We start from the raw sequence: 15,397 nt of genomic DNA on the forward strand, positions 1-15,397 counted from the left end.
ATATCTATATCTATGTATATGTATATATATGATGATGATTGAGTGTGTGAATCAAGATTTTGTTACTTTCAAATCAGAAGGAGAAATTGACCAAATATGAACATGTAGATGCTGCTTTGTTTGTTAACTGCATATATTTACAGTGAATAAAAAGAGAGGACATGTAAAAGCGAACATTACTGAGATTCCAGCAGATATTGGCTGGGGCAAAAGAAAAGACTATTCTAACTTATTTGTGGCTTTGTGTTATAACACATTCTCCTCTTTTTTCTTTTACCTCTAGCATCACTCATCCATCCCAGTGGGTTGTTTGGCGGGAAGTAGATAAACAAGTTATTTATTACCTCTTTATCAATGTAAACAAACTAGGAAATGAATACTAAACACTTAAACATTGGATGACATTTGATCGATACTTCCTGACCAAAACACTTTAAGTTTTTGAATCCTACATCACTAGAAATTGACCACTGTTGCTGATGATGCTGTTGATGTCGAAGGCATGGTTGGGGAAAAATGTTGATGATTTAGTACTTCTGCTCACACGCCGTATATGTGTGTGTGTGTGTGTGTGTGTGTGTGTGTGTGACTGCCCTTGAGGCATCCGTGTAAAGCAAGATTCAGTACTTTTATATCCTGGCTTGCTGATTTATGCTGTGACGTCTGCCTTTGCACTCACAATCACATTACTGGAAGGGAGGAAGAGCCAGGGCCCTGTGTGTTGTTTGTGTGTGTGCATGTCTGTGTGTCCGTGTTTGCTAATCAGCATGCAGTAACGCTGTTGTTCCAAAATAGCTGACAGTAAACAGCAGACATTTACCAATCGTCTGTTCTCATCTCTTGTCTTGTGCTTTCTTCTTGTGAAAAGTTAATTATTTTTTAATATGTACACATTAAAGATGGTAATATTTGGGAGATTCCAAAATAGTTTGATTAGGGTTTGAGTTCAGAAGCCTCAAAAGGTTCATGCTACTCTTCAATCATTTGGAACAACAGGAGCCAAGTTTAGCTTTAGTGAAATAAAGGTGAGAAAGAGTCAGCGAACTGTAGTGTGTTTATTTTCCAGACTTAATTCCGATTCTTTGTTCACATTTTACCTTGGACTTTCATGCCCCCCTGCAGTGACTCCATGCCCCAGAAAGGGGGCCCACCCACAGCTTGAGAACCACAGCCTTAAGGCATAAAAGCATGTTTAAAACACATTTGGATGAAGATTCAAATCTGCTTCACAGACCAAGGACATTTTTTTTCATTATCACCTACATTTTTTTCTCATCTCCCTTTCTGCATGCACACTGGGTCTCGATTAAAGAGTGTTATTTTCAGTCACATGCACGTAGCTAATATATCACCGTGCAGGTGTAGCAGCTTTGATAGAGAAATGATATAGGCGATAACAGAAGAAAGAAAAGTGACATGAAAAAATACTACAATATGGTGTCTTCTTCTCCATTTCAATATCTTTTTGTTTCCATTGTGGTCACTAGATCCCAAAATGCATTGCTGGTGTGATAAAGGAAATACACACTTTACAAGGAAACAAACCATATGCAAAGAGAGTGGTGTACGATGCAGTAAAGCTTTTAACATATGCCTGGGAGCAGGTTACTATGGAAACATCCTTGTAGAAACCTAGATTAAAGGAGCCATTTACTGTTCCCTCTGCATGTTTGTAAAAAAAAGACAAAAAAGAAATTACAAAACTTTATCCACAAAGGAAAACACACAGAAAGTCATAAATCAGCTTACTAATGTCAAACATTTCGATGTGCTTTTGTCCTCTAGACATATAACCTTTACAGTGTCATGGTTCCAGTTTAAAATCTGTACCAATCCTCTCCCAGCAGTGTCATCTTCAAACTGATTGGGACCTTATTCAAAATTTATCACTAATGGAATAGTTAATGTCTTTGTTCTTCATTCTTTATCGCTTTGTCCAGGCCTGCTTGTCTCACCTCATCTATACTGCATGATTATAAAAACAACCAAGACTCAATCAGTTGCCTGGTATTTACAGTTGCCTAATGCTGAGGAATCAAGTGATTGAACGATACATATTTAATGAGGCCTTTGACGCAGAGGCAGTTAACATATCATTCCTAACCGCATGTGGTTTTGAATGAGGTGTGCGTATAAAGGCTGTGCTGAAATGGATTGTCCTTCAGAAGTTGAGTTTAATCAAAACGTTGTTTAAACTGTTGCAGATGTGATAATATTTAGGGTTTTACAAATTTTGCTAGCCACATATCTTTTTCTAATTAAATGTATTGACAATTAAATTATTGACAGTTTAACAGATTCCAGTAACCTAAAAAAGAGCATAAATGTATTTTTAAACGATTAAACAGGCAAGTGGATTTCTAAAGCACAAGAACCAACTAATCTTATTGTAATAATGTAATACTGTATATGATTTCCTGGATGATTTATCCAAAGTACTGCAAAATAAAGACGGTGAAGTTTGGGCTCTCTGGGATTTAGTCCACAACCTTTGTGGTATTAACATCAGGCTATGCACAGCCAATTACAGATATAGTTTTCTAAATGTGGTACAAAACAGCCCTCAGCCAATGCAGCCTTCTTGGTTATTAATGGATTTTGCTACCTGTGTCTTACATGCACAGGCACACACATCCACACTATACAGTATGAGGCTTATTTTCTGGTCAATGAAATGCGGTTAGCAGTGCTTCACTGCGCTGGCTTACACAATTAGTGGCCCAGTGGATTCAGGGGATAAACTGGGTTGAATTGAGAGGCTAAAGAGAAGTAAAATAAGAAAAAAAACATACAGTTAATTGTGTGTAACAGACCAAAGCATAGACCGAATCTCTGCTAGCCAGTCAACACCTCACGTTGCCTCATTTGTCTGTCTCAGCAGCACTGCAGGTTGACATTTATTTTTATGACTAATTTAGTATTCACTAGTGGGAACTTTATCTGCCACTACAGATACTAACACACACCAGTTCTTCTTCCATTTCCCCTTGTGGGGCAACTGTTTTGTCTGAGTCAGTGCCCTACACTAGGTAGTTTTTGACACTGGAATGAACATTCATGTAAGCCCATTAGTCCCTTCTTTTTCATGCAGGATGCCAGATCAGGGGCTAAATACTCAAAGTCTATATTTCTAGAGTTATTTGAAGCTGATTTCATGAATGTGGGTAATATAATTGGTTAAATTTTGATGCCTTTGGTTTCCAATACCAGTAGTACAAGGCAGTTAGCCATTTAAAGAATGTAAATGAAGGAGATTCCCTGTAAACACATTACTAGCTATTTAGTGAGTAGTAGTGAGGTGGTTATATATTGGGGAACTCAAGCACAGGTGGAAAAGGCATCAGCGGCTTTTCTATAGGTAGGGTGAACACTAAATCCACTTGGATGGAATTATATTTTGAGGCATTTCTTTGAAGAATTCCCTGTGTAGATTACATACTTCAGAGTTCTGTAAAAATAACCCAAAAGATAATGCCTTTTTTGTTGCTTTCCTTCTTCTTCTAATAGGTGCCATCTTTGATGAGTCAGCACGGAAAGATGATGAGGTGTTTCGCCTTGCTGTGGCGGATCTCAATTTAAACAACGAGATTTTGGAGACAGAGAAGATCACCATCTCTGTGGAGTTCGTTGATGGGAACAACCCTTTCCAGGCTGTGCAAGAAGGTAGGGAGATAATACTGTGTTGTAACATTTATGCAAAAAGGAATCATTTGTGTTTATTTTGATACCCCAGCTCCTTTTTTGATTTTCAAATAATCCTGAATTGTTTATGTAACACAGTTAAATACATGTATTAATTTCCATTTGATCCAATGCAGATATATTTAAAAATGTGTAAAATTTGCAGTATTTCTACAGACAATCTTAGTCTTCTTATCATTTTATAACTGAAACACATAAGCGTGCGGTGCTTTCACGGTCATTTCAGCATTTTCCTGACCTATTCTATCTTAAGAACTTGAACTGATTCATGTAGGAAAAAATAAAGATTTGAAAAGTTGGCCAACTTTTAAAAATATTTTATTTTTATTTTGCATTGCTGGCAGGCCTTTATGAGTTGACCTGCATCACAATCAGTTGAGGATATGAGTTTTTTTTCCCCTCTCTCTTATTTGTTTGGGTTTCCAGCCAATTTGTTTAATTAAAATCTAGTTTGTAGAAGAAATTGACTCTGGAATGTTCATATTTTTAATCAGCGGACTTTCTGAATTATACAACTTTTTTTCATCCATGTGGGCATTTATATTTTAATATTACAAACTATGCCTGTCAGAGAGAGCTGCTGGTTCACAAGCCAAACCAACAGGCTTGATTTTAAATTGGAATTCAATATGAAAGAATAATGTATAACTAAGCTTAGTTTGACTTGTTGACTTATCACTGGTAGTAATAAGAAACAGGATTCAGTGAGGACTACTGGAGGTTTGTGCTTTTTATATGAACAGAAACATTTACAAAATTATTAAATCTGAGCATGTTTGCAGTGCATATACACTTTTCAAAAGTTGTTACTTTGTTTTCCTTCCAAAGCGTCAGATTTTCTTTTAATTTTTCAGAGTGGCCTTTCCAAGGACATCCTCAGAGGAATGCCTTCATTTTGTTTGTTAGTTTGTTTGTTAAGCCACCAAACACTGATCTATGAATCATTCAAGCATAAACATCTCTCCCAAGGGATGAACCAGTTTTGTATCTACACTTAACAGACAACTTAGCAAAGTCTTAAATTGTAACTTTGGACACTATGTTACTAGCAGCCTGTCACAGAAACCCATCATTTGTGTAGTTGTTTTTGCTTTTTTTCTCCTTTCTTTAGTGCAATCTGTGAAGAATGCAAAAAAGAGATAGCAAGATAGTTTGACAGGCATAAGATGGTATTTTTGCACTAACAAGGTGATTCCGAAAGAGCTATTACTGTAGCCCAAAACTTGCCACATTTTCGTGTGCTGAATACCCTGAAAAAATTAAGGAAACTGGACAAATGGAGGAGAGAAGTGGGAGAACTGCAAAATTATTTACCAGGAGAAAGATGGGATTTGATAGACATGTCTTTAAGAAATTATAATAACTTTAAAGCAATAACAAAGCCTGACATAGGACCTGTATCCTGAAGCCTCATCAGAAATAGTCTCAATCAAGGGGAAACTGTCAAGAAGCCCTTTTTAAGGAAGGGAAACGGGGAGAAAAGGCTGAGGTATTCCAAATTAACCTCAGCAACTGAACATTATTCAAGCAGTGTGGGATCATCTCGACAGAAAAATAGTACAAAAGTGTGCCAAGATTCAGAGAAGTGCTTTGAATGTCCTTAAAGACTGGGGAACTATTCTTGAAGACTACTTTAAGAATTTATACGGAAGCTTGCCGAGGAGAGTCCAGGTTTTGCGGAAGAATGAAGGTGGTCATACCAAATGTTGACTTTTAAGCTTGTTAGAACTGTACACATGGTATTCCCATGTATGCAAAAGAAACAACAGATAGTGCAACACTTTTACTAAGTATGTACAACATTTACCCATCTTTTTACTAGCAAATGTATGGTTGCAAATTAGCTCATTTAGCTAGGATACAGATTTAGGATGCAGCTCTTGAAGGATCCTAAAGATATAAATGTATTTTAATTGGGTATTAAGAACAGAACTAAAATATATTGACCTGACTGCTTTGTAGCAGAACAATGGAGTCTGAAACCCAATTCTTTTGTTGGTTTACCTGCTGATCACATGCTTAAACTCCTAGCAGCAACCTTCGTTTTCACCAATGGGCTCTGTAGCACAACATAAATTAAAATAACCCAGAACATCATTAAAAATAAGCAGAGAGAGAAAGAATGTGTGGGTGTATTAATTGACAGTGCCACAGGGCATACATGAACAAACATACACAGTGAGCACACCATAACATCATGCAAGACGTGAACAAATAAACATATACATTAACTTTAAGCTGGGGCTGCTGGAGATACGAAACAAAAGAACCCAAGAATAGCTGTCTTTATAAACATTTACCTTAAACTTTCATTATTTTTATTTAAAAATTAATCTTAAAATCATCATCATTTTTTTTTTAAACAGATGGCATCGTTGCTTAATGAAGAGTGCTGTGAAAAATTACAGGATGTAATTTAATGATGTGGACACTCAGTTCAGCTAAGCAACTTTGAATGACATGTTCACTTTATTGGTGTAAGCATTTGAATTCAGAAATATTGCAAATTACAAAATATAGGAATGAGGCAGAAGTATTGGCACTGCCTACATGACTAATGAGTCATCTGACAACAGGCTGTGTCACACACATTCTTTTCTACTACACTGTGTGAATTGCTAATCAGGACATTTGTCTAAATTGTCTAATAGTCATCCAAAAGCCTGTGCAATGTAAATAAATTCGCATCTATTGTCTTCCTCTCAGGATGTAAGGATTATGTGATTTTAGAAATGTCGTGGTTGATTCATTCTTACAAACGTCTACTGTGTAGTACAAAATTCTTTCTATAGAACATGGAATTAACAAAATCCAACAATCAGGCTATCTCGAGCAGATACAACTGCTGCACATATGGGCCAGTATCCATGATTTGGGAACCATTTCACTGAGTTCAAGTTTTTCATAGAGAAGCTCGTATTTTGGCACAAAGTGAAATGGAAAGACAAACCGATCGTCACACAAGCATCCATGTGCCTGTGATCGTTTTTGACTGGCGGGCTGCCTTAGAATAAACAGAGATTTGATCAAGGCACAATAATGAGCAGGCACGAAAAGAAACAAACGGGGATCTAACATTTTGTTGTAAACCATGTTGCACTCGTGTTTATGCCCTTTTAGTTTATTTGCTTCGTCTGATACTTGTGCATGCATTGTATTCGTATTTATATTTGAAATATACCTTAGAGTACACACAGCTGACTGTGATTAATTTGTAGTTTTGTTAAATTTACATACATTGTAATTGGGATGAGGTTCAGCCCTTCCCCATGACCCTTTATTCTACCAGCAGAAGAAGGTCAGTTAAGAAATTGCAGTAATTACATATTTAAAAGTGAATTCAGAGTGATCAAATGCATAAAGCTTTTTAATATTGCACGACAAAATTACTACTGATGATTTGCATTAATTAGTATTCCTTCTTTCAGTATTGGATCCCTTTTTTATTGATTAAAGAAAACAGGTGAAGAGGAGGGTAGAATGGGGTCAAAGTTAGAAACGTGAATAAAACAGAATCACTGTTCTCACTGCTTTGCAGTTTTTTTTTTTTAATTGACTTTAGAGATTTAAAAAAAGAAAGGGGAAAAAGCCCTGAATGGATTTCTAAGTTCTGACAGTTTACATGTTAGGACTTTGAATCCCTTCCGTGATTTAATTAACTGATAATCAAATACAAAGAGCCCTATTATCAACATCCATTCACACACTTAAGTAAGAGCACACACACATAAAACATTATATTAGCTTTGGTGAAAGAGAAAAGGGAAAAACAGAGAATACATCTGTGGGCTTGTTTGCATTTCACTCAAAACAGGCAGCAGGATTAATGCCCATAGCAAACAATGGTGGCCAAACTGTAAGTGTATCTCCATTTTAGAGATTCCCTCAGGGGAGTTTGTGTGGATGCATTGTATGTGCATGAGTGCATGTGCACTCGTGTACCTCTAAGAGCCTTGTTAAAGCTGTTGCTTTGATATAAGGGTCTACAGTGATGTTTGGTACTCAGGCTGTAATTCTTTGAAGTTCCAATCTTAGTCATTCCATTAGCTGGGCTCTACGTGCGTGTTTCTGCAATTGTTTCTTCCTTATTTATTTCAGTGAAACTGAGCAGCTTGAATGTCAAGTGTCTTATTTAGAATATTAGAACCGTGTGAAATAAAGACTGAAGAGAGATGTGACAGCGCTCCAGGAGACTGCATTTGAATGCTTGCTCTTTGACCGGGCACACTAAGCCACCAGCATGCTTCTGAATCCTCCAATACATGTCTTTATTTGTCCTTTAGTGTTGCTGATAGTGCACATTTTGCATTGAAGACTAAATTAAATTGATCTTTTAAAATTTGGAATCTAATGATTACTGATTAATAACTATTTTGCTTCTCTCTCTCTGTCGCTCTCTCTTTTCCCCTACTTTCATTTGTACTGGCTCCTACAGGCCTCAGAGCCCATCAGTGTGTTGGTCAGTCTGTCCAAACTTGTGGGCACTGCAAAAAATAAAAAAATCTTCGCAGTCTTTCTGTTTCTCTGGTATTGAGCATACTGCCTGTCATTTCTCTGCCAGTCAGCCTATTCTTCTTCTGTTTGCCCGGCTGTTAGTGTAGCTGTGGCTGCTGAACTTGTCTATCAGCCTATTTGTCTGGTTAAGTAGTGACATGGTCGACCTTGCCATTGCCTGTTTCTCACGTACTATAATTTAAATGGATTGGTGGCAATTTAAGTAGATTAAAAGCAGTGAATTACACTGCTTCAAACAGAAGTACTATTTAACTATGAGTTTTCTCTGTTAAAAACCTTATAAGCTACAATTAGCACATTTTCAGAAATTACTTATATGCATTTCACTTATCTTTTTGCTAACTTACAGTCCACTAATGAAAAATATTGGAATTTGTTGCCATATAAATTCAACATTTAGTGGCACTAAATTGGCTTTTCATGAGGGATTTCTAAAGATAATTGACAATAAATGTCAAAACCTACTGCAGTCAGAAGTATGAACAGCAGCATAAACAACATGTCGTCTTTAAGGGCTAGATTTACATACATGAGCGTGGCAATTTGCACCTCGCCTTTCAGTCACTTTATGGCGCCAGTCTAAGTGTAATTAAGTACCAGATTTGCAAAGGTAGTAGCTCATTATGCAGTCAGCACTTGTTACTCTCTCTAAAACACATTATGTGTCTGAAGCAGAGGGTGGTGGATGCAGTTCAGTAGAGGGATTAGTTGGAGATCACCAAGCTAAAAAAAAAAAGTCATGATGTAATAATGCTGTAGGGCAGAAGGTTCAGCAGAATCTCTGATGTTTCACATCTCAGTGGAAGTGATAGGTTAAAGAAGCCAGGTTTATGATCAAAAGAAGCAATTTGCCAGATTTTAGTGATATGTAAGATTCATAAACAAAACAAGTTCAGGTCCATGCTCTGCATCTCTTCTGTCTTTTGTATTATTAATTAATACAATTGTATTATGTATCAGTCATATATATACAATTTGGTTGATTTATTATCTTCATTTTTTATGCATAAAGACATATCACAAAATGCACCTCTTAGCCATTAGAGATTTCAGGTAGTTTAATTGAGTAATTTATTTTTCAAAGGTGTGACAAATTCTGTGACCCACAGTAAATCTAGGAAAGTAAATCAGTGTCATATTTAAAAACAGAATTTCCATGTTCTTGTACATAAATAGAGTCTACTATTAAAAAGGACTAAAAATATGTGTCTGTGAAGGTTCTCAGTCATCCAGGTCATCGTAGTCTAAGGAGCTTGGAAAGAAAACCTGGACTTCTGTAAGTTGCTTGAAGACTTTTCAGAGTCTTCTCTAAGCACGACATCCAAGTATACTTCAGACCCAGCCACACACTCAGACAAAAACTGGTTCATCCCAAAGACAGAACTACTAAACACAAACTTAACAACATAGTTTGTGCTGCACAGTGTAGCGAGAAATGCTTAGACCTCTACATTGGAGAGATCAAACAGCCACTTCATAAACGCATGGCACAACATAGACGAGCCACCTCGACAGGACAATACTCAATGGTCCATCTGCATCTAAAGGACAAAGGTCACTCTTTCGAGGATGCCGTTGTTCACATTTTGGACAGAGAAGACAGATGGTTTGAAAGAGGAGTGAAAGAAGCCATCTATGTCCACTGTGAACGACAATCTTTGAACAGACCCGGTTTACGACACCAACTATCTGCAATCTATAATCCAGTTTTGAGATCCCTTCCCATCCTGGGGCTTTTGACCTCAGGAAATCACATGGTAGGGTGTGGCTAGGTTTCACAGCGGGTTCTCCTGAAACCTTGGCTGATTATGACCTACACCCGTTTTCACACCTTGACTCGTGTGATTAGGTAGAGGATCAGTAGGGGGTCTATTGTCCCTCTTGGGGGAACACTCCCATAGGGCTTAAATCTGCGACCATTTGACCTCCACCATTTGACCTTAGAACTGAAGAAGCTTTTCGGATGAGAGGTGAAACGTCTTCAAGAAACCAGACGCTTTTCTTTCCAAGCTCCTTAGACGACTAAAAATATGGTTTACGTTAGTTTGTTTCCCATAGAGAGTGAATTCATTTTTTTTACTGCTACTAACTCCAAGATACATGTTGATAATACATGTCAAAGTCACAGCAAAGACATAAGATAATATAAACCACAGTAGAGTGTGCCTGCTAATTTTAATTGAGAGACCACCACATCTATGTCTAAATCTGGATCTGTGCCACAGTACATCTGAACTGCTGAAAGTAATCTCTAAGCCATAAAGGATAAGAACTGTTACAGCAAAGTGAGTTATAGAAAAATGGCACATGTCAGTATCTGCATCTCTAAAACTGTAGACCATTCTACAAAAGAGCTGTCCAAAAAGATTTGAGTCTCACAGAAAATTATGTCTTTGAATGATTTATTCAGATGATTTACTGCTCCCTTTGCCCGATGGCCGTGTGTGTGTGTGTGTGTGATTGTACAGAATTGTGTCAGAAGTGTGCAAAGTGGCTTGGATTTAATCACACACTTTCCCTCCCTTTTGCCATCCTGTGTGGCACTTAATTGTGGGTCTGCTCCTGTCACTTATATTCACATTTCACTCCCTACCCGATATCTCTAATTTCTATAGTCCATCCACAATAGACACTAGTTGTGGAACAGGTGGAGCTTTCTGTGGGGTGGGTTATTTGTATGTGTGTGTGTGTGTGTATGCATGTTAGCCTACCCGTTCACGTCTCTATCGATTAAAGCAATGAGAATCACCTAATTGGATAACAGTCTATGGAAAAGTGGGGGGTGAGGAAATGGAAAGCAGGAGGAGACCACAGGATGGAGGGAACTCAATAGTTGTCTCAGCTTATTTTTCATCTCAGCTTAGTCTTGACACACAGGGCACACAGCTGCATTTGCATGCACACTGCCACACACTGTGATTTAGGGGAAAGAAATCAAACAAATATCAAACCAACAAAAAAAAGAAACATAAAAATATAGTACCTTTTCTAGAAGGTGTGCAGAATTATGACAGAGCTTGCCAGCATCACTGGCTAATATCTAAATAGTTTAGATAATTGAATCACTAATATTTAACGCTAAATACTGTAATAGCTAATTATTTTATTTTATGTATAGAATGACTAATCTCATCACATGACTGCAAATGATCCCTCAATTATACTCACAGCACAGTAGACTGAGTGCAGCATGTTAGCTGCTCTAAATATATGAGAAAATCTCCTCACTTCCCAATATCTCGAATGTTTTCCTAGAAGTCAAAATTCCCAAGCAATTCCCATGTTTTGTTTGCTGACACTTTGAATTTATTCATAAAGCAAAAGTCCTGAACATTCATTCCATTGTTGTTGTTTTTTTGCCTTTCTTTGTTTGATATTTTTTAGTTGATTGCGCATTGATTTTCTTTCAGTTTCGGACTGTTGAACAAACAAAAAGCTATTTGGCAATGTCACAACAGAGCTTTTAATTAATTATCTGACAATTTACACAACAGCAGATCCTGTCATACTTTTTACAATCTTTTTACATTAGTTTTCTTTTTAAAAAATTGCATTTATTGTACCGTCAATCGGTTCTCAGACAGATCAGCACCATGGACAGTGCCAAACCTCACACATTACCTTTTAGGCTTGCCTTGGACTTATGAAAAAATAGGCTACAAGCAATGAAAGGTTGCAGACACTAATGCAGTTGCTTCAAAGTGTATTTGCTTCAACACTTGCACATATAGAATTAGCTTTAAAATGATAGTTTCTACATATTTCACCATCAGTCTACATTGAATAATAAAATATTTTGCGCTATGTATTATTTTGCAAAGTTATTTTGTTTTGTGTGCCCTAATTATGCTTTCACATGTATCTAGAATATGACTAAAGTAGACTGGAGCCTTGGCAAAATGAACAAGCCTTGGACACCACACTACATGTCCATGAGAAAAAAAATAAATAAATAAATGTAGCAAAAGTCTAGAGTAAATCGGGGCAACTGTGTAAAACTATTTTTTAAGCTTTGATTCTTCATGAGAACACAGTGGCTTCCAAAACTAAGAAGAAGAAAGAATTGAATAGAATAAAATGGAAAAGAATTGAATAGAATAGAATAATCCTTTAATTGTCCCACAAGGGGAAATTTGGGTGTAACAGCAGCAAGAAAGACACATATACAAACAAACAGTACACAAGACACAGAACAGAAACAGACACAATTTTTACATATTTACATAAAAGGACAATGGTTACCAAAAACAGAGTACTGTACCATTATTAAATTAAAAATACAATTAAATACAGATAAATTTTATGTAATTTAATCACGGTACAGTACTCTGTTTTTGGGCAGAAATGGGCAAAGCAGAGTAAGAATGAAGGGTTTTGATAGAGGTGACCAAGTATGCAGAGATAGAACCTGTGCAAAGAACAGCCATGTTAGAACACTGTCTTGTTGTAGTGGTGATTGACACAAAAAGACTTTTCATTATAAAGCATTTAACAACTGACGTAGTCATTTAACAAGCCTTTCTTAAGAACTCAGACACCATGTGGGAAGGATTCTTTGCTCTGATAAGTAAAATATAACGATGTTTGGCAGAACTCCAGGCATTATGTCTGACATGCACCAGAGACTGCTCATTACCTCACTGATATCATCACTAAAGTCAAACATGATGGTGGTGATAGCATCATTCTGTAAAATTCCTTCCCAGTGGCAAGGATAAGGAGAATGGTCAAAATTTAATTTGCTTGCCTGCAAATATTCTTGAAGAAAGCCAGCTCCAGAACACAAACAGTCTAAGATTGGGGCGTCAGTTAACCTTTAAAGTGAAGTTAAGTGATTTTTATAACACATTTAAAACAACAGTAGAACCAAAATATGCTTTCCAAACAGATTCATTTATTTTCCGGGTTGCCAGAAAAAAAAAGAAATTACAAAACATAGAACTCTCATAAGTATAATGAAGCAGCTCAGCAGTGAACAAAAAACATGCAGCTCCAACAGTGAGGTCAGCGTGAGTCAGGATGAGTCTTTGACTGTCAGGGTAATGGACTAATGGGCAAAAAGTCAATTTCATTAATTTAAAAGGAATTAAAGTGAAACATCCCTAAATGACCTTGCATCTTTTTTTTGTTACATCTTAACTTTCACATGATGTGAGTCTGTTTTCATTAAAAACACCACCAAGAGTTCTACGTTATATAAATGAATTCTTGCATGAATCTTATTTGCTTCTTGTTGGATTTTTGGTTACATTGCAAAGGTTAAAAATCTGATTAAACTTGGGATATGGTGGTTTCTGGGTAGAGAATAGCAAGATAGATGACATGAACATTTATATGCAATCACATTTACAAGCTTTTACATAGTTCACAATCCCAATGTTGTTTAGCCTAAAAGATCATGGCAGTCTTTTTCCCCCAAAATATTTTCATGTGTTAAAATGACACAAGCTATAGTGGTGGAAATGTTTCAGCAGCAGTGAAGATGAATTAAACGGGATGCTAATGCAAAATAGGATGTGTATAAAAATTAGAAAATACTCCATCTTCTTAAGATCTTAATTAAAGTTTTAATGGATTTGAGTGACTAAAATATATTAAGAAGTTTTTTCATCTTTTCTATATATATGTTCTGACACAGAAGTCGTTGTGATTCACAGGAACGATGTGGTATAGTGCCAATGTCAGCATGAAGTAAATGCCTTTAGGGTGTGAGAAACATTTGACTGCATGAGCGTGTTGAGAATAACTCAATCAGACTTTGCCGAGTTGATGAGTACACTGTGGTATGTAAACATACACGAAAAAGCAAAAGCCTGTACCATTATTATGGGACTTACCATGTATGTTTCATCCCAAATATTTTCATATTGTACCTACAATTTTTAATAATCATACATCTTTCCTTTTTTGAAGGATCCATTTTGCCCAGAATGCAAAAAGGAAGACTTAAATTTTGTAATCAGGCTATTTTGAATTTGTTTTCTGAATATTGCCGTCTTCTCCATCTGTAAAATATTAATCTGGCATTTAAATGATTTACACAACCCCACACCCCTCTGTTGAAGTCTCAATATGTATTCCAAACATAAACAAGTGCAGAAGCATGTATGCGGTAGCACTCGACATTTGGTATAGAATTCAGTGATCTTTAACGTGCAAGAGGAGGGAATGGTATTGGATTTAGAACTTAAGGCTTCTTTATTTAGACTTTTTCGAAGCATGTTTTCACACCTGCACTATTCAGTCCATTTAAACAACTCTGGTTCATATTTACCTTTGGTGTGGTTCAAACATGGTAATCACACTCGGGTGTGTACTAGGGCTGCTGCAAACAATTATTTTGATACTCGACTAATAATAATAATGGATTGCATTTATATAGCGCTTTTCGAGACCCTTAAAGCACTTTACAATTCCACTATTCATTCACTCTTACATTCACACACTGGTGGAGGTAAGCTACAGTTGTAGCCACAGCTGCCCTGAGGCAGACTGACAGAAGCTAGGCTGCCATATCGCACCATCGGCCCCTCTGGCCATCACGAGTAGGACACAACGACCAAGACAGACAGAGCTGGGGATCAAACCGGTAACCTTCCGTTTACAAGATGAGCTTCCCAACCCCCTGAACCACAGTCGCCCCAATTATTTTTGTGATTAGTCAGCTAATCAGATCATGCATCCGTTGGACATAAAACGTACAGCTTATTGCACCAGCATGCTCTTACATAACTATCATTAGCTTACAGCTTGAAGTGTTTAAGGTATGTGCTAACTAAAAGTAAAGACAAGATGATAGTTTATTAAACTTTTAATGAAATTTGCAGGTTGTCTCGTGGAGTTTAATAAACTCAGCCATCTGCTCCTTGCTCACTAAAATATAACAGGACACTGGAGTAAATTCTCTACCATCTCACATTTCTGTTTAATCAGTTTTCTGTTTGAAGTTTATTCAGCTGTGGGAAAACTATAACTTTAATCTGAGCCAAACCGATTTACTCAGGAACAAATAAAACACTGAAAAAGTTATCTAAGTGACTTAAATATCATGTTTAACCTGAGAAAAAAAGGGGTTTGAAAACGATGTGCCAGGAGTTTTCTTTTTTTGCCGGCTCTAGTGAACCTTGACCTCCCGGTCAGCTATCGAGCTGGTGGGTAACAGACGTCTTTGAAAACGTCG

At 36.9% G+C, this 15,397-nt stretch overlaps 1 protein-coding gene across 3 annotated transcripts in view; it reads left to right on the forward strand.

Annotated features, from left to right (window-relative positions):
* Nucleotides 1–15,397, forward strand: part of grid2 (glutamate receptor, ionotropic, delta 2) — a 523,204-nt gene that overhangs the window by 90,923 nt on the left and 416,884 nt on the right. For all 3 annotated transcript variants that reach the window (XR_014801858.1, XM_084947220.1, XM_084947219.1), the window contains exon 2: nt 3,508–3,663. Coding sequence is in view for 2 of the 3 variants with exons in the window: in XM_084947220.1 (XP_084803346.1) it covers nt 3,508–3,663 (156 nt within the window). In the remaining variant the exon portion in view is untranslated. The remainder of the gene's footprint in view (nt 1–3,507; nt 3,664–15,397) is intronic.

This window comes from Perissodus microlepis, chromosome 12 (assembly GCF_051167445.1).
Source record: "Perissodus microlepis isolate ML-2025 ecotype Zambia chromosome 12, ASM5116744v1, whole genome shotgun sequence".
In the NCBI taxonomy this organism is placed as follows: domain Eukaryota; kingdom Metazoa; phylum Chordata; class Actinopteri; order Cichliformes; family Cichlidae; genus Perissodus; species Perissodus microlepis.